At 24.8% G+C, this 20,201-nt stretch overlaps 2 protein-coding genes and 1 long non-coding RNA gene across 5 annotated transcripts in view; 2 read left to right on the top strand and 1 right to left on the bottom strand.

Moving 5' to 3' along the window:
* LOC126895936 (uncharacterized) overlaps window positions 1-3,766 on the top strand; it is an 11,267-nt gene extending 7,501 nt beyond the window's left edge. The window contains exon 6 of the long non-coding RNA XR_007701741.1: window positions 3,486-3,766. This is a non-coding gene — a long non-coding RNA (uncharacterized LOC126895936). The remainder of the gene's footprint in view (window positions 1-3,485) is intronic.
* Window positions 3,603-20,201, bottom strand: part of LOC126895928 (uncharacterized) — a 42,425-nt gene continuing 25,826 nt past the window's right edge. Inside the window, exons 5-8 of one of the 3 annotated variants that reach the window (XM_050668269.1) lie at window positions 16,033-16,209; window positions 9,745-9,765; window positions 8,584-8,742; window positions 3,603-3,968 (exon numbers count right to left, since the gene is read on the bottom strand). In XM_050668269.1, coding sequence (XP_050524226.1) covers window positions 3,832-3,968; window positions 8,584-8,742; window positions 9,745-9,765; window positions 16,033-16,209 — 494 coding nt within the window. In that variant the 3' untranslated portion in view covers window positions 3,603-3,831. Of the gene's footprint in view, window positions 3,969-8,339; window positions 8,469-8,583; window positions 8,743-9,744; window positions 9,766-16,032; window positions 16,210-20,201 lie in introns of those variants that run through there. The other 2 variants (XM_050668270.1, XM_050668271.1) reach the window with 2 other exon arrangements.
* Window positions 11,824-12,733, top strand: LOC126895930 (uncharacterized). Its single transcript, XM_050668273.1, has 3 exons — window positions 11,824-12,352; window positions 12,418-12,605; window positions 12,664-12,733. The coding sequence occupies exons 1-3, from the start codon at window positions 11,923-11,925 to the stop codon at window positions 12,718-12,720; spliced, it is 675 nt and encodes a 224-aa protein (XP_050524230.1). The 5' UTR covers window positions 11,824-11,922; the 3' UTR covers window positions 12,721-12,733.

The raw sequence follows: 20,201 nt of genomic DNA, 5'->3' as shown, positions 1-20,201 counted from the left end.
ACGCTTTTATCACAATAATACTAGTATTTTTTGTTCATAATTATTTTAAAAATTATTTTTAACTTTTTAGTACGATGTGCTTTAAAAGCGTGTTTTTTAGTTTTTTTAAACTATATTTTTATATTTTTTAGTTTTATAAAGTTATATAATTAATTTACAATCAAATAATTATTATTTGATTCTAACAATTTACCCAATGAATGATAAAATGTTAGTCATTCAGTTTTTCTCAAAATAATCTTATTGCTCAATATATTTTTTTCTTTTTGATATTCATTGTTTATTATGTTTATTATATAAGTTATTATGTGATTTTTTTTCCGTTCCATAAGTTTTTGTAAGATATTAACTTTATCTTTTGGAAGCAACATAAACATTTTTAAAAAGTAAGTGATAGGATTTCTATTGTTCCCATAGGAACAATATAATTTATCAACAATAACAGAATCAAAACAAATGTTGAGTCTTAATATTGAACACTTATTACTTATAAATCACATATGATGGAATAAAATTTTACTTGAGCCACGTTAGCGTCTATAATAATTAAATATTAGATTTAAGCAAAATTTGTTTATTTTTAGTGTATTTGTTATTTAAAAAACATTAAAAATATTTTTATTCTTAAATAATGAATACTTATACATTATTAATTAATAATACTTAATTAATTTAAAACAAATTTACTCTGCAAAAAAATATTTAAAACACATCTTAGTAAAGCCAATACTTTCGCAGATTCGCATCGAAGCTAAAATTTTGAAATCGTATATGATAGATCGACTTACGTTGATTTTTCAGTATTGAAATTTTCCAAAACTATCATATACGATTTCCACTATAATTTTATGAAAAAAATGTATGGAAATAAGTGTAAGTTGTTGTACACGGATACTGACTCTCTATTTTACGAAATACAAACAGTAGATGTGTACGATGATGTCAAAAAAAATATAGAAAAATTCGATGCGTCAAACTATGAGCCCAACAACGTGTATGGTATACCGCTTGTTAACAAAAAAGTTATAGGACTCATAAAGATGAAATGGGAAGTAAAATTTTAAACAAATATATTGGAATATGCAGTAAAACATACATGATGCGGTGTGGTAAAGATGTGGGGAAAAAAATAAGGGATTAAAAAAAGGGTATTAAATGAAACTGTGCAATGCCAGCAATATTTTCTTTAGTATCGGCAATTTGCGATTTTGTAACCATTTAGTTTGTTTAATAAATACAATTGAGCATACGTATTTTGGCCTTGCCTTAGCGGAAGGAAAGGACAATATAAAAATGTGGAAATTGAGCCTTACAATATACTAGATAGAAAGAAAAACAACATATATATAATAATCACAATATGATATTTTCCGTTACGATAAAAAAATAACAAGAACCAATGATAAATGAAATTAGCACAAATTACTAATGAAATAAATAACATATATCCCCTTTTTTATAACTAATACATACAGAGTGGCCCATCACTCACTGACAACTTAAATAACTTTTGATCCAGTTAATATTTTTAGTTGATTTTTTTTTTAAATAATAGTTATACGTTAGGTCTATAGCTATATCTCAATAATTAATTTTTTTACATTTTATTAAAAATATTAATTATTTTTAAATTTTAAATAAAATGTAAAAAAAAAATCTAAGATAGCTATTTTGTAGAGTAGAATTTAAGAAAAATTTTAGTAAAAAAATATCTTATTAATATTCAGTAGTAAATATTCTGTAGCGTTTTGAAGTTTGTGAAAATTTGAATTTTCATGTACTATTTTACGGTATTAAACATTGAAATACGTATTGAGAAAAGGACAGAAGAAAACGCTATCTTTTCAATATACTTTTGAATGAGAGTGATAAGTAATAATTGCCTTATCTAATTTCTTATCATGGTATTTATGCCAAGTTTGTAATGTATACACACTATCATCATATGTATACACAGTAATCATGAAAAGATAGCGTTTTCTTCTGTCCTTTTCTCAATACGTATTTCAATGTTTAATACCGTAAAATAGTACATGAAAATTCAAATTTTCACAAACTTCAAAACGCTACAGAATATTTACTACTGAATATTAATAAGATATTTTTTTACTAAAATTTTTCTTAAATTCTACTCTACAAAATAGCTATCTTAGATTTTTTTTTTACATTTTATTTAAAATTTAAAAATAATTAATATTTTTAATAAAATGTAAAAAAATTAATTATTGAGATATAGCTATAGACCTAACGTATAACTATTATTTAAAAAAAAAATCAGCTAAAAATATTAACTGGATCAAAAGTTATTTAAGTTGTCAGTGAGTGGTGGGCCACCCTGTATATTATGTGGACTGTAAATCCGTTAAATAAACAATAAAAAATTCTTAGTAATTACCCACTGCCGTTTGAAGGTGATGAACACTGTAACACTTCAGATGCAGGGAAGGCAACAAAAAAAACACCGTAACATAAAGCAAGCCGTTGAGCAACTCAAATTGAACAATGTGGCGACAAGGCAATACTCGACCCAAAAAACCTGGCGTCGATATAACCGAAACGGACGACTAATTGAGCGAGAATGAATTAGTTTTCAAAGCCATACGTTGCAGGGACCGGTCTAAACAGCAGCGCCGCCGTACCGTTACGAAGGTGGTGGTTTTTTAGTGGGAAAAAACACATTGAAGGTCGCGGCGTATATTAAAAAAAACTCGAAATCTCCGGTCTACTAGACGGCTACAGAAAAATGAAAATAAATTGCGTTGAGTCAGCGTCATACCTATGGTGACAAACACAAACGTGTATGATGTGATCGACTGACCTGCTCTCCCTCACTTCCCGTGTTTTCATATTAAATTAAATATATCGCGTCACCTCACATTAATGTGTAACTAACAATAAGTGAAAATGACTATTTTTATTGTATAAGTTTTCACGATCTTAAAATTTTACGTAGCATGTATGTTTTTCGTTCATACAAACATAAATTATTCACCATAAACATAAATAAAATTGCATTAGAATTTAAGGATGACAAGCAGTATCAAATAACAAACAGTCACAATACGCTACCCTGTGGCCATAAAGATATTCCTCCCAACCAAATCTCCTTGCACTTCCCTCTAATGGGCACCTACGCATACGCTACAAGTATATGAGTTCAGTGTGATGAGAGAGAGAGAAAATTGCCGAGACCACTGAAAAGAGACGTTACGTCAACAGCCAATCTGACTCACCGCAAAAAAAAATTTCACATTAATACAATGAAAAATTCAAATATTAACAGACTTGTTTGCTCGTAGAATTATCTGTAGGGTGGTCTTAATTTTTTCATTTAGAAAATCTTTGGCTTTACATTATTAATTAAAAATATTTTGAATTCTATTGCATAAGATTTAGTAATTTAACTACCTATAGACAATTAAACAATAAAATAAAATCATTAAAAATATTTCCGAACAGTAAAATTGAATCAAAATACATTTCAGGTGGATCATACGATTTTCACTTATTCGGGTTGAAAATTGAACAAAAATGGTAATTTATTGGTTATTTACATAATATTCGTCAAAGAGCAGTATCAGAAAAAATATTGAATGTAAATAGTAGTTATAAATGTTTTTTTATTAATTGAGTATTAACATTTTTCTTTAATATCACAAATTTGTTTTATATGTTTATTATTACTACAATTATCACTTTATAATAAAAGAAAATGTATAGTTATTATCATTAGAATTTTGAATTAAAAATAAATCATAAAAATATTTCCGTGATTTATTATTCTGTAGAAATATTCATTGTTGTCCTTTTAAATAAATCAAAGGAATCATATTAATCATCATGACTCGATGATTCTCCATATGTATTACATAAAAACATTTTTAGAGCTCTATATTTTTTATTTTTTTTGGCTTCTTCAGTCTTTCTGGCTTTTTCTATGTTTTCCATTTCTCTTTTGTGAAATTCTTCTAAAATTTAATACTTAAATTAGAAAATAATTTTAAAATGCAAAATTTAATAAAAAAAAAATCTCCATTTACGCAAATAAACCTAGATCACATACAGAGGACTAGTAGTATATTACTAAGAACTCTAACTGTGAGGCATACAACGCCTTTACAAATAGTACACATTCAAGAACTATGGATAAATTGTAATCAGATTAAGGTAAACAAGCAGATAAACCAAAAACCTGCATTTTGGTTAACGAAAAAGTTAGAAGAATTGGTTTTTTATGACATCGCTGTCACATTCAAGGAGTGTTTTTTATAAATTATGTCTATCAAAAGATATACTTTTTATATTGCCAGTTTATATATTTATAAACTCATAACAATATGCCTTATTACCATTAATAATAAATTCTAAGTACCAGCGAATATCGATGTTATAAAAAAACCAATTAGCTATTTGTATTTGTACACACTTTGTGTATTATACATGTATATTAACTCAAAAATTAAAAAAATTAAATGTCTATATCTCATAAACAAAAAAAAAAATGTATAAATATTTATTACAGCAATTAAATATAGTATGAAATTGATATTTAATAATTTCGTATTGTAATTTTTACGGAGAAATTATAAAAAATTATAAATGAGTATATTTTATTATTTCTATGACAAACATATTAAAATAAAATAAAATAAAAATTAAAAGTCTTGGTACAATACTTAAAAAAAAAAATTGTCTATTATTTATAATTAAATTTATTAGTTTACAAGTAATTTTCATACAAGACCAAAATATACTTTTCTAAACACATTATTAAGCCGATTTCAATTCTGCTATTAGCGTTTTACATATGGTCTAAATAATAAAAAAAATTTACTAAAAATTAATATAAGACATATACATGTTTGATTATTAGATTACGTATGTATAATCAATAAATATATTTTAATTGAAAATAAACTGAATAAGTTCTTTTAATTTTTAAAAATTTTTAGGTTTTTCCAGCTCGGTATAAAGGATAATAATCCAATTAAAAAACAGTATGTCTAATGAGAGAACTATATAAATAGCACTTATTATAAAATAATTGTTTAAAATAAACAATAATAAAATTCATACATTTTTCAAAAAGTTATAGCATTATAAAGTTAAAAATATGAAAAAAAAAATTATTTACAATTATCGTATGTTTTATTACTAATTTTGATGTCTGTTTTCACCATGAAAACAAAATAATGTCTGAAATTGTTTTTTTTTCATAATAAAGTACATTACATTAGCTTTAATTTAAGATATATATAAAAGTGTCAGTATTTCCGATACACTTTCAAAATTAAGTTGAAAAAGGTAATTTTTTGTGTAAAAGTTGTCATTTTATATCCCCCCTGTGGCCAGATAAAGGATAAAATTTATAAAAAAAATATACAAGATAATAGTTAATTATCTCATGTATCATTTAAAAAAATGATATTGATTTGTTCATTTTTAAGAAAGTTATGGCAGTTTTAAGTAAAAAAAAAATGACAAAAATGAGAGATTTTTAAACTTGTAATTTTTTTGTAGGTTTCCCCAATTTACGGTGAACAATGGAAATTTTTTCAATTTTTGAGGGTAATGTCTTCAACTACATACAATTTGTGATATTTTGACGTATCGTTGAAAGAAATCGGTTCGACGAGAACTGTGAAAAAATGGTAACAGACACAAAAAAAAAAAATAAATAAATAAAAACACACAGTAATACATATATTACACAGTAATAGCATCGAAGCTAAAAAATTTCGGACTTTATTTTGACTTCATGGTAAAATGGCTACCGTATGCTAATTTTGTCTTGAAATTCTCAATTTTATGTTATAACTTTAAATTTTTTATAGTAGTTTTTGAAAAATGTATGGATCAATACAATTTTTTTATGAAAGATAGTGTTTATATACTTAATTTATGCAACATAACTTTTTCTAAATAGGAGCATATCCCTTTATACAGTGAGGGTTCAAATTTTAAATATACGTATAGAAAGTAGAACTTTTCAACTTAATTTTCAAAATGTTCCAGAAATACTGACACTTTTCTATAATCTTTAATTAAAGATTATGTATTATACTTAAGTATGAAAAAAAAAAAATTAGAACTTTACGTTGTCTTCATGGGGAAAATAGCTACCGTATATATGTTATTTTTGTGTTAAAATTCTTGGTTTTGTATTTTATTTTACTCTAAAATATCTTACAATGGGGAGTACTCTGATTTTCATAAATATTATATAAATCTAATTGACACAGCAAAAAAGTTAATCATATTTTAATTTTTTTATACTTTTGATGTCGAGAAAAATAACTTTAAAATTCAACCTTGCTAATTTATCATTTTTTTTAAGTGACTAATTCAGCGTACGGATGCTGAGACGGTAACACTTATGTCTTTCACGCCTGGTGTACAAGATTCGAACCACCCGCCTGTGATACTGATTTTTTTCGATTTTTTTTTTTTTTGAAATATCAATAAATATTTTAATAAACTTGAAGAAAATAACGTATTTGTTTTTATTGATTTGTATTATTAATTCTATGGTATATATGAAGCAATGATATTCGACAAACATAAGTTGCATGAGTTAAGTAATTAAAAATATATATCTGTAATTTTGTTCAATAATAAGTTGATCGATTCTACAATAAAGTTTTTTATTAATACTAAATTGTATAACAAATACACACATAAAAAATAAACAATAAAGAATCGATAATTTAAAACTTATTACTGTATACTCTTTAAATTATATAAAATAAAAATAATTATTAATTATTAAAAATGTTACCATAGGTTTTACACATTAAATCTATATGATTATATAAATTACAACAGTGATAACAGTGTCCCTATAAACAGTGCCGCCACTGTTATATATCGATAAAATTATATGATATAATGATCAATAAAATAATTAAATTTTATTTTATGGTTTACTTACTTTAACATTATTTAGTAAAATAATTATTTTCATTGTTTAAAATAAAAATTATCGAAAAATGAACAAAAAAATTATTTTTAATTGATAACTTATTTCTTTAAAATTCATTATGATTAAAAATTGATAAGGTATTCATAATGTTAAATTTATTAATTTCAAGTGATTTTCTCTATTTAAATAAGTTGAGAATTATTTTATTTAATTTATTAAATATTCAATAATTATTTATATTGATATACTGAATTTAATACATTATGTTTGTTAAGTATTTTTTTAATACAAATTTATTTATTAATTATTCATACGTATCCTAATAATCAAACACAAATATTTGCTATATTAATTAGAAGGACATTGTTATTATTTAAGCCATATGCGAATCTCTAATTACAGATTTGAAATCGGTGCAAAAATGTGTTTAGAAAATTATATTTTGGTTTTAGACGAAAATTCCTTGTAGACCAGTAAATTTATTTATATAAACAACTTTTTGTCACCTCTCGCTATTATTCAATAAAGAACAATTTCATCCATTTAATATAACCAAAATAAAATGTAGAAGTCTTGTAACAAAAAAATAACTTATTTCTTCATAATATAAAGTAATTTGAAAATATTTGATTATCATTATGAGATATAACTAATATAAATTTGTTTCATATTAATATCGTTATCTGATTTGGTTAGTAATAGTCTAATTTTTACAACAATGGTAATTTAACGGTGTAAAAATGGTGATAACATTTAAATATTAAATTTAATTTTTGTACATAACTTTTATTTTTCGATATCGATATTTTTTCATACGATAATAATAAATTGTGATTTACTATCGATGAAATCCAGTAAGATATCTATATCCAAAATTATAACGTAGACAACCCTACTAAATATAGATATAATATGAAATTTATAGTCAACAATTTTATGACTGAAAAAATGTAATTTAGTTTATATTTAGTTAGATTATTGATTTATGTATTACTCTTTACAACATATTTTTATTTTAAAAAATTAATAAATTAATATAATTATTCATTAGATATAGATATTCACGAATTTATTATTTAAGTCCAACTTATATTAAATATGGGATGGTACGTTAGGCTTTACTTTAATGACTAAACTTAGCTTAACACGTAGTTTTTAAGTCCAAGCTGTACCTTCACCTATACTTTAGGAGGTCATTTAACGTGTGCCATTTTTCACAACTTGTGCATCAACACGCCCCATTTTTTAAACATTTTTATTCTACATTTTAAAATTAAATAATTTATAATTTCAATTTAAACTATATTTTCAGAAATAGAACTTTTAATTAGGAGTTAATATGTTTTTCAAAAATATACTCAAAGTATACTTTTTACTATGAGATTATATGTATTATGATAAATAATTGCAATTTCATTTAAAAAAAACACAAATTTTTCAAGTCAAGAGCTCCCTAAAAATATTATAAATAAATTGTCATTATTATATTAAGTCTAACAACAATTCTTCGGTACATCATATAAGTCAACTTGTCTGTTCGAATAACCTAAAAATAACTGAATTATTAAGTGAACAATTGCTTATTTGTATTTTTATTAAAAAAAAAAAAAAATTTTTTTGATTTTACTTTAAAATTTGAATATAATAGAAAAAAAACATACTTATAGATATACATTCATCAACTATCGCTCCACATAAAAAACAGTCCTTAGAATTGCTTCGTAAATAGAGTGAACACAAAGTTCCAATGTGATGATTACAAGGCATCAATAAATGACTGACATGTTCAGATTTACACAAACATATTTCATCTTCACCTGCTTTTTAAAAATATTAAATAATTACTTTGTAAGAAGGTTTTAGGAGTCAACCTCTTTTACTAATAAAATTTCACTCAAAAATATCAAAATATTTGTTTTAATTATTTATATTTAAAAAGTAATTTAAAAATAAATGAACCGCCGGTGAAAAATTACATATAATGATTCCTTCCAAAAATGTTGCTGAAACTGCGCATATGGCTTTTGTAATAAGACTTAAATGAATAATTTTATTCATAACGACGAATCAATAAAAATTTCAGACTTTAATTTGTTTTCGAAGTGAAAACTAATATCAAATTTAATAAAACCCTCCTGTGCTGGATTTTTAGTTTTGGTTTATTATATATTTACAAAAATGTCCTTCACTCGCCCTTATTAGTTTCTAAACAGTACTGTGTCATAATTATGACTTCAAGAAAAATACTTTCTATGTTATTTATTATAAATTCAACTATATTTTTAAAAATTCGGGGTCTGGGAAAACGTTTCTACAGGCCTATATTAGAAAAATGATAATGTGTAATAAACGAACATTGTACAAATTTTAATTTTTAGCCCACAATTTCATACAAATAGAATACTAATTATTAGTATAAAAATTGTGCAAAATTATATTCAACAATTTTTAATTAGTTTTATTGTATCTTCTAAAACAGACATGTGCCATTTTCGGTCTTTTAATTACGAGAAAAAATTAGCAAGTGCTTATTAACGCAAAGCTTTAGACGATATTTGTTAAAGATCTAAAAAAATCATTTTAAAGAAAATTCAATAATTGAATAATGATTTTTCAATAACGAATATATTTGTCAAAAGATTCATTGTATTAATTGACAATTTTTAAAAAATAATATAACACTTTTCGTTGTTGAAAACTTTTAAAATTATTTCTGATAGTGTGGTTTATTAAATGTTACAATTCACTTTAACGTTGCACTAAGTATAAAGATAAATTTGTTTACGAGTTAAAAATTATTTATAAAACATGTATGCACTTACTTGAAGAAATTTTAGGTTCGTCTAAAAAAAATATTTTTAAGATTATTAATGAAAAAGTATTAAAAGTTTTATAATTACATTATAATTATTGTTCATAGTCTAATTTATAATATCACTCAAGACCAGCATAATGACAACATAAATATTTAAATGTTTATAAAATAGAAATTGATGTATTTAAGAAAATGATTTGTCGATGATACGATCACATATACGTGATCATATCTCTTGTAATATTTCAATAATCTACATTTCTTTGCCTAAGTAAAATTATAATAATTTTTCACCGGTTAACCGTATGCTAATGAATTTCAATTCAGTTTGCAACATATTAGATTTCTTTCATGATTTTTTAGCCAAGGTGATATCTTCTTTAAAAAATATAGTTAATTAATATATATATATATATTACTTCTACACATATCAACGGTTTCTACTGTACTGGATGTACATACAACTATTTTATAGCAGATAAATGGAGTTATATATGTAACTAACAGAACCCCCCAAAAATATTATTTTAAGTGAAATGGAGTATCTAGCGTTAAAAAAGTGACTCTTTGTAGGTCAACCTATCTTAACCTATATATCTTAGCCACATTAATCTCATGGCTACTATACAGAGTAATTTCGGAGGTTAATGACATATTTAAATCTATGTTAGAGCCTGAAAATTAAATTTGACAACCTTATAATGTACAGAAGATAAACATAAAAAAACCTTATGACTGAAAAATTGAGAAAATCATTTAACTAAAAGAAATAAATAAAGAAACTATTAATACTATTTCTATTTTTCGATCAATTAAGTGTTTCATGATAAGTGAATCACTCTGTATAATGGTAAAATAAATAAATAAAATATTTTCGTTTGAATAATAAAATATATATCATTTTAATTTATCAATACTGGCAAATAATATTAAATTATATGTATATAAAAGGATGAATGCAGTGCTCAGTGTTACTCATGCGGGTTCGTTAACGTCCATTGTTTTGTTTTGTCTTAAAAAAATAATAAATTACTAATGTGAATAAATCTTAAAATGAAGACAAACAGGCATTATTTATTTATTTATGTATAATATACGGGTGTTAACCCTTTAACAATTAGAATATTTATAAGTACAGTAAAAATCAATAATAACATAAACAGTTACAAAAAAACTTATCACATTCAGCCGCAATTACAGCAGCAATTTATACTTGTCGGCTAATTGTAACGCTGATGATAATGTTTAATATTAAATGGAACAATTGAAATCAAATACAATTAAATGACCAACGTGTACAATAGGGTGGTCCTTATCTACATAGGTCAATTTTTTTTTTATTAAATTCAATCAGGACGCCCCCTAGAATTGTTCTATAGGTTAAAAAAATACATTTTGTGAAGTTTCGTGATTGTCCAATGATTTTTTCCCGTGCCGCAGAAGGGTTGAAATTTAATAAATTGGGGTAAAAATTAGTTTTTTACGTATAACTTGTTAAATTTTACTTGAATCAAAAAAATTTACTGAATAAAATTTGTTTAAAAATGTATTTCCTATAAAATATGTTATATTATTTTTTACTCTATATTGCATATTTAATTGAATAATCAATAAAACACATAAATACGCCGATTTTTACCGATTCTAATTTTTTGCGTAATTCAGTCTTTATTAGCATAATCGACAAATTTTTACAAAATCTATATAAATTATAAAATTTAGATGTAAAAATTATGCACAAATATTGTTTAGTAAAATATTTTCTAATTCTAAATCTAAGTCTTTCCTACGAATATGTACATTGTACAGCGTAAAAGTGGTTTAAAAATCAATCACTAACATTATGATTTTAATCTAGTTTGGGAATTTTTTTACATCAAGCTGTTTGTATAAATGTGGACTTTGTTCTGTCATCTTATACTGAACTAAAGCATATGTTGAAATCGTTTCGTTTATTACGATAACACTATTTTACTGTTATTGAGATATCTCTTATACAATTTTATTAAAATTGCTATTTCTAGTTTTAGTTCTAAATCTGTTAGAGTTTTTTTATTGTGTAATTCTTTTAATAATGGACACTAGATCAAGGGACAAAATTTACTTAATTAATTATGATGAAAATCAAATTGTCGGATCAAAGTTGCCATCAAATATTCAAGTATTAAGGGTACTTTTTTACAATATGAGGAAAGTAAAATTAAACTTACGAACCAGTGCTCATTTGGTTATTAAAGAAGTTGAAGTATTCTGGGAGAAAGGAAGAATACCAGTCAGAAAATTTCAAAGGAGCATCGACAAATTGGAGTCACTGTATTCAGAATGGAGAAATTTGAACAAAAGCTCTAAAAGGACATCGTTGAACCACGAAAATAAGGAAAAGGATTTCATTGGAAAATTTAACGAATTGTTCGATATTTCACATGCAAATGCCATGGAAATGATGACTATTGAAGAAGATAAATTATTTTTGATCTGTCAACGAGATAAGGAAAGAAAAGGTTGCATGGCTAGTTCAGATTATAACTTATATTTACAGGAAAAACATGAACTAACACAAAAAATTTTGAAAGAACAAAGAGATTTGAAACTTCAAAAATCTCAATTTATGTCCAGTAAGTATTTTATTATTAATATTTCATTTGTTCATAAATTAAATAACAGCAAGTTTTTTTTTTAGATGAGGTAGCTATTTTAGACAGTAGTACAAGTAGTATAAGTAGTAATGAAGAAGCCAACATGTCTTGTGATGTTTCCGAATCTAATTTCAATGATGAAAATGAACCTGGACCATCCTGTTCAAAAAGAAAAAGAGGCAAACGACAGTTTATTACATCAAAACTTGTTGCCGCTTTTGACAAATGTAAGGTAAGTGATAGAGATGCCGTACACTTGTTAATAGCAACTATAGAGGCTCTAAATTTAGATCCTAGTGAGTTGGTTATTAACCGAACTTCTATTCACCGTTGTCGTGAACTTCTAAGGACCGAACACGCACAAAAAATTTTTGAGAAGTTTCATGAAAAAAATATTAGATCAGTTACTGTTCATTTCGATGGCAAATTATTGCCATCACTAACTAGTAATGTAAAAATTGATAGGCTACCTGTACTTATAAGTTTCAATGGTAATGAGCAACTTCTTGGCGTTCCTTTTATTAAATCAAGTACAGGAAGAGAACAAGCTTCAGCAATTCATAGTTTATTAGTAGAATGGGATATTGAAAATAAAGTTCAGGCTATTTGTTGCGACACAACAGCCTCTAATATGGGGAGATTACAAGGTGCTTGTATTATTTTAGAGCAATACCTCGAAAGGGACCTTTTATACTTACCATGTAGGCACCACATATTTGAAATAGTTTTAAGAAGTGTATTTGATCAAAAAATTACTTTATTTAGTGGACCAAATATACCACTGTTTAAAAAATTTCAAAAAAGTTGGCCACAGATTAAAAACTGTACAATAAATCCAGGTTTAGAAGATATTACGGTTAAAACACAATTAAACGGTTTAGAAAATGAATTAATTTCGTTTCTAACGGAAAAAATAAAAATTAGTCAACCAAGAGAAGACTATAGAGAACTTCTTAATTTGGCAATTATTTTTCTTGGCGGTGATCATTATACAAATATTTCTATTAGATCTCCTGGAGCTTATCATCACGCCAGATGGATGGCAAAAGCCATTTATTGTTTAAAAATTTTTCTTTTTCGAGAGTCTTTCGAGCTAACAAATGACGAACGGGTTGGTGTTCGTGATGTTTGTATATTTTTAGTAAGAATTTATTTAAAATACTGGTTTTCTGCAAATAATTCTATTGAAGCTCCTCGTATGGACTTAGAATGCATGAAAAATCTTTATGAATACATAAAAATTGACGATGCCGTAGGTTTAATAGCACTTAAGAAATTTAGCAACCACTTATGGTATCTTGCGCCTGAAAATGCCTCAATGGCATTTTTTGATGATAAAATACCTGTCGAAATAAAAAGACTTATGGTAAAATCATTACAAACTAATGAATGTGAAAACTTAAAAAAAATTAATCCGCCAAGAAATATAAAACATTTTGTAAATAAAACTATTGAAAAGTTATTAATGCAAACTCAAAAATTTTTTTTAAACGTTTTGATATGAAAACTAGTTTTTTAAGCGAAGATCCCGAACGATGGAATTTAAATATAGATTATCTAGACTGTCAAGAAATAGTGCGAAGTTTAAAAGTTGTAAACGATACTGCAGAAAGATCAGTGAAATTAATTGAAGAGTATAACTCGATAATTACTAAAAAAGAAGACCAAAAGCAATACTTGCTTCAAGTTGTCGCAGATTATAGAAAACATTTTCCTGATGCAAAAAAAAACACATTAATGAAATAATGATGATTATTTAATAATAAATTTCTATAATATTTTTTTAGTTGTGTTTTTTTTATAATTAAAGTTTATTTTTATTATTTATTAGTTTTATATTATATGTTTTAATCAGTTGTATGTTATAAGACCAAGATTTAGAATTAGAAAATATTTTACTAAACAATATTTGTGCATAATTTTTACATCTAAATTTTATAATTTATATAGATTTTGTAAAAATTTGTCGATTATGCTAATAAAAACTGAATTACGCAAAAAATTAGAATCGGTAAAAATCAGTGTATTTATGTGTTTTATTGATTATTCAATTAAATATGCAATATAGAGTAAAAAATAATATAACATATTTTATAGGAAATACATTTTTAAACAAATTTTATTCAGTAAATTTTTTTGATTCAAGTAAAATTTAACAAGTTATACGTAAAAAACTAATTTTTACCCCAATTTATTAAATTTCAACCCTTCTGCGGCACGGGAAAAAATCATTGGACAATCACGAAACTTCACAAAATGTATTTTTTTAACCTATAGAACAATTCTAGGGGGCGTCCGGGCAAAAAAAAAAACTTTGAAAATTAAGAGCCACCCTAGTGTACAATATGCCGTAAACGGTACTATAATGTATCTAAGAAAAAAATAGACCCAAAGATGATATACTGAGAGCACACAAGGGTGCGACAACCGCACAAGTGATATTTCATTTTTACTACAAACAAGTACAAAAATAGGGGCTTATAAGCGTCATAGAGCTTATAGCTAAAACGAGTTAAGATGGTGGCGACAATCCAGAATTGACAGAACTGACAACAAATCGGTGTAGCACAACGATAGCATAAGTAGTCACAATATACAATTCCTCGACAGCACATTAGACCGATGAGTATCTAACTATATACAGGGTGATTTTTTTATCATAACCCACTTAATTACTTGCAGAATAATAATAATTTAAACATTTTTTTTTTTTTATTATCTTTAGTTACACATTATTCTTGAATTTTTAACTATGTAATACTTTTTAAGTTCATCCCTTATGCTTTGGAGGGGGGTCAACTTTGTTTTTTTAAATGGTAACACATATTTTTAATTTAATAAAATGTTTGAGTTTTTAATTTAATAGTAAATGGCATTTGAATTTTTAATATAACTTTATTAGCTTATTAGATATAAACATTTAAAGTTTCAAAATTTTTGAGTTAATATAAATGTATAATACACATGGGATTGTAAATACAGGTAGCTAATTGGATTTTTATGACATTGCTGTCTCAGTCACGGATTGTTTATTATCAATTATGATTATCAATAGATATACTTTCTGTATTGTCAGTTAGTGTTTTATAAACTCATAACAATGTGCCTTACTACAATTGATAATAACAATGCTGTGTACCTGCTAATATCGATGTTATAAAATCCAGACTGTGATAGCAATATCATAAAAAACCAATTAGCTACCTGTATTTGTACTCCCGTGTGATCATACCTATATGTTAACTCAAAAATTTGAAACTTTAAATGTTTATATCTAATAAACAAATAATGTTATGTTAATAATTCAAATGCTATTTACTATTAAATTAAAAATTCAAACATTTTATTAAATTAAAAATATGTGTTTCCATTTAAAAAAACAAAGTTGACGTCCTTACAAGGTATAAGAGATGAACTTAAAAGTATTACATAGTTAATAATTCAAGAATAATGTGTAACTAAAGATAATAATAAAAAAAATTTTTTTAATTATTATTACTCTGTAAGTAATTGAGTGGGTTATGATAAAAAAATCATTCTGTATCATTTTAATTTATCAATACTAGCAAATAATATTAAATTATATATATATATGTATATGTGTGTGTGTGTGTGTGTATTTTGTTATAATAACTATGTAAATAATTAATTATACTTACGGACATTTTTGTAACCAAGGGTACCGTTGTTACAGTATAGACAATTATAGGGCAATTGTAAGACATTAATCGCTCTATAAGCACAATTATTACCCGTCATGTGATTATTTATACAACCAATGTCTACTGTTACTGGTTCTTTTCCACAAGTGTAACATATATTATCAGTATCTGGTTCTAAAATTATCCATGTATCATTAATATATTCATAGAAAATAAATAGAGCCACATTCAGAAATTGTGAAGTTCAGAATACTAAATTCTGACGTCTTATGAAAAATATGAATGAAACTTTATTTATTCATTTTTTATCATCTCAAAAAAAAAAATATTCAAAGCATAAATTTAAAATTCTAACGTTTATATAAATGATTAATATTTACATCAGTGATATCCTCAACCTACCATTATGTTAACAGTGTTAAGTCATACTACATGTTGAAGCATTAATTATATGCTGTCACAAATGATTAGTTTTGGTTTCTCTTAAAAATGCCGAAAAAAATTAATATTAAATATTATTTTATTTTATTTAGTAAAATCATGTTGAGGATGTAGGAGATCATGTCAAGTGGAAGTTTAGGTTAAGGGTGGCCGACCCCAAGTAGTTGGGATTAAGTAACAAACTTTATTTGTTTATTAAATATAAACATTTAAAGTTTCAAATTTTTGAGTTAACATATAGGTATAATACGCAAGGGATTACAAATATAGGTAGCTAATTGATTTTTTATGAAATCGATATTAGCAGGTACACAGCATTGTTATTATCAATGATAGTAAGGTACATTGTTATGAGTTTATAAATACACTAATTGACAATACAAAAAGTATATCTATTGATAGTCATAATTGATAATAAACAATCCAAGACTGTGATAGCAATATCATAAAAAACCAATTAGCTACCTGTATTTGTATTCCCTTGTGTATTATAAATGTATATTAACTCAAAAATTTGAAACTTTAAATGTTTATATCTAATAAGCTAATAAAGTTATATTAAAAATTCAAATGCCATTTACTATTAAATTAAAAACTCAAACATTTTATTAAATTAAAAATATGTGTTACCATTTAAAAAAACAAAGTTGACCCCCCTCCAAAGCATAAGGGATGAACTTAAAAAGTATTACATAGTTAAAAATTCAAGAATAATGTGTAACTAAAGATAATAAAAAAAAAAAAATGTTTAAATTATTATTATTCTGCAAGTAATTAAGTGGGTTATGATAAAAAAATCACCCTGTATATATATAAAGGGAAATGGTCCGTTTTAACAAAAAAAAACCAGCACAGTGGAGTCGCGGCATAGTGGGGACGTTGCATAATTGGGTCCAGTATAGATTTATTATAGTATAGATTAAAATCACTATCATAAGAAACGCTTCGATGCAAATCAGTAGATAGTGTTTAATTCTAGGAAATTGGTGGATAATTACAAAAGCTGCATGATCTGCTAGTTCCTTATTAATACCCTGATTATGATAAAGAATGTCGAATGAAAAAGGGATTATTAAAAATTCAAATGCCATTTATTATTGAACTCAAACATTTTATTAAATTAAAAATATGTGTTACCATTTAAAAAAACAAAGTTGGCAACCTCACCAGGCATAAGGGATGAACTTAAAAGTATTACATAGTTAATAATTCAAGAATAATGTGTAACTAAAGATAATAATAAAAAAAAAATTTTAAATTATTATTATTCTGTAAGTAATTGAGGGGGATATGATAAAAAAATCACCCTGTATATATATAAAGGGAAATGGTCCGTTTTAACAAAAAAAAACCAGCACAGTGGAGTCGCGGCATAGTGGGGACGTTGCATAATTGGGTCCAGTATAGATTTATTATAGTATAGATTAAAATCACTATCATAAGAAACGCTTCGATGCAAATCAGTAGATAGTGTTTAATTCTAGGAAATTGGTGGATAATTACAAAAGCTGCATGATCTGCTAGTTCCTTATTAATACCCTGATTATGATAAAGAATGTCGAATGAAAAAGGGATTATTAAAAAGTATTATTTCTCATAAAAAAATTGCGTTGATTCATACATTTTTCAATGAGTTGTAGCATTATAAAGTTAAAAATGTAACCAACCCAACCCAACATCAACTCCTATTTCCATAATTATATCCAGATTAGTAATTCGTTTAATTATCTATTATATAATTTTTATAATTAATTATTTTCAAATTATTATCGATTTTTAATATATTAAAAGTAATCATTTTGAACCAACTTCTTTTTGTCCTTTAAAGTGAAAGTTTAAAAAAAAAAAATATGAATTTATTACCATAACTTTTAACTCAACTTGCAAGTTTGAAATAGATATCATTAAATAGAAAAAAATGAAATTGGTAGAGTATTTCAAAAACAACAATAACACTTATTCCCTTAATTTTACCCCGATTTATAATTATAATATATGAATACATAATAATTACAGTAATTAAATTGAGTATGAAAGTGGTATTCAATAATATAATATTGTAATTTTTACGGAGATATTATAAAAATAAAAAGGAGATGTATATTCATATACTTTTAATGCGTATACAAATTTAAAGGAATTGATGCAATACTTTTTAATAAAAAAATTTTGTTATTTATGAATAAATACACTAAACAAAAGGAACTTTCATCAGAAAAAAAAATATACTTTTCTAAATAAACTTTTCGCGATGTTTTCAAATGTGCAATTAAACTTTTTTTATTACTTCTAAGTTTTAATATTATTACTTATTATTAAAAAATAAGTATTTACATATAAAAAAAAATAATTAAGAACAAAAAAAATTGTATTAAATTAATACTGATTTTGATTTTTAATATGTTAAAGGTAATCATTTTGAACCTATTTTTTATTGTCTTTTAAAGTGAAAGTTTTAATGAAAAATACCTTCTCAGCTTCGCATCGAAGCTAAAAAATGAATTTGTTACCATAACTTATAGTTCAACTTGCAAGTTTGAAATTGACATTATTAAATTGAAAAAAATGAAATTTTTAAGATTAATATGCAATCTGGAAATTTTATAATTACTAATTACAGTACATTTGTCAGAAAAATTCGATTTTTTTACATTTTTATCGTAATAGATAACTGAAATAGAAAGAATAGTAATCATATCCTAATAACTTTTGGTGTTTAAAAAAATTCTGCAATTGAAATATTCAGAACTTAATTAATTTTAATAATTTACTTTAATTAAATGAACCAATCAAACCAAAGTAGTTAAAAAGATTTACTCAATTGAGCATATTATCAAAAATATAATTATAATTGTAAAACTCCATCGTTAACTTCAGGTGAAACTAAAAATCATTTTTTTTTTAAATTTATGATTTATATAGCAAAATATTACTAAAAAATTTGGCATATTATAGACTGGTAGTAGCACACAGAAATAGAGTTAAAAAATTAATAAATTATAAAGTAAAATTATTTACTTTTGTAGTTGAATACTTTTATCATATCAAATTTAATTCGACAATAAATAATTTAAGAATATTAAAAATTAATGATTTTAATTGTTTGTATGGACAAATCTAGTTAAGCTACTTTTTATTTGAATAAGGAATATTTTTTTGATTTTTAAGAGTAATAACTTAAACTAATCATTAACTTAAATATCATAAACTTAAATGAATCATTTGACGTATCGTTGAAAAAAGTAGGTCTAGTGAGGGTTGGCAAAATAAATCGTAGCCAGAAAAAGAACCACATAGTAAAATAATATTAACATGAATATCAATTTCTTCTCACGAGGGGAGACTATAGTGATAAGATCCTTTATATTTATTGAAATTATTGAATCTAAATGAGATAAATATCAAATGATTTGAAAATTCTATTTTAACTCAAAAAAAAAATGCAAAATTTTGGTAGTCACAGACGGATGTGAACCTCGTACCCTAGGCGTGAAAGATCAAGATGTTACCCATTCGGCGACTGTTCGTTGCTTTTTGTTGCATGATAAAATTGGCTATTTAAGCTAACTCAAATTTAAAAATTACTTTTTCGACTATAAAAAAGTAAAAAAATTTTAATAAGTATAATTTCATATGTCTTATGAACTTTATTCTATGTCAATGATATTATATAAACTTCATGAAAGTCAGTTTATTCCCCTAATAAAATATTTTAAAATAAAATA

This window comes from Daktulosphaira vitifoliae, unplaced genomic scaffold (assembly GCF_025091365.1).
Source record: "Daktulosphaira vitifoliae isolate Bord-2020 unplaced genomic scaffold, ASM2509136v1 Scaffold_1, whole genome shotgun sequence".
Lineage (NCBI taxonomy): Eukaryota > Metazoa > Arthropoda > Insecta > Hemiptera > Phylloxeridae > Daktulosphaira > Daktulosphaira vitifoliae.
The sequence above is the reverse complement of the archived record's forward strand: the minus strand, read 5'-3'. Positions and strand labels throughout refer to the sequence as shown.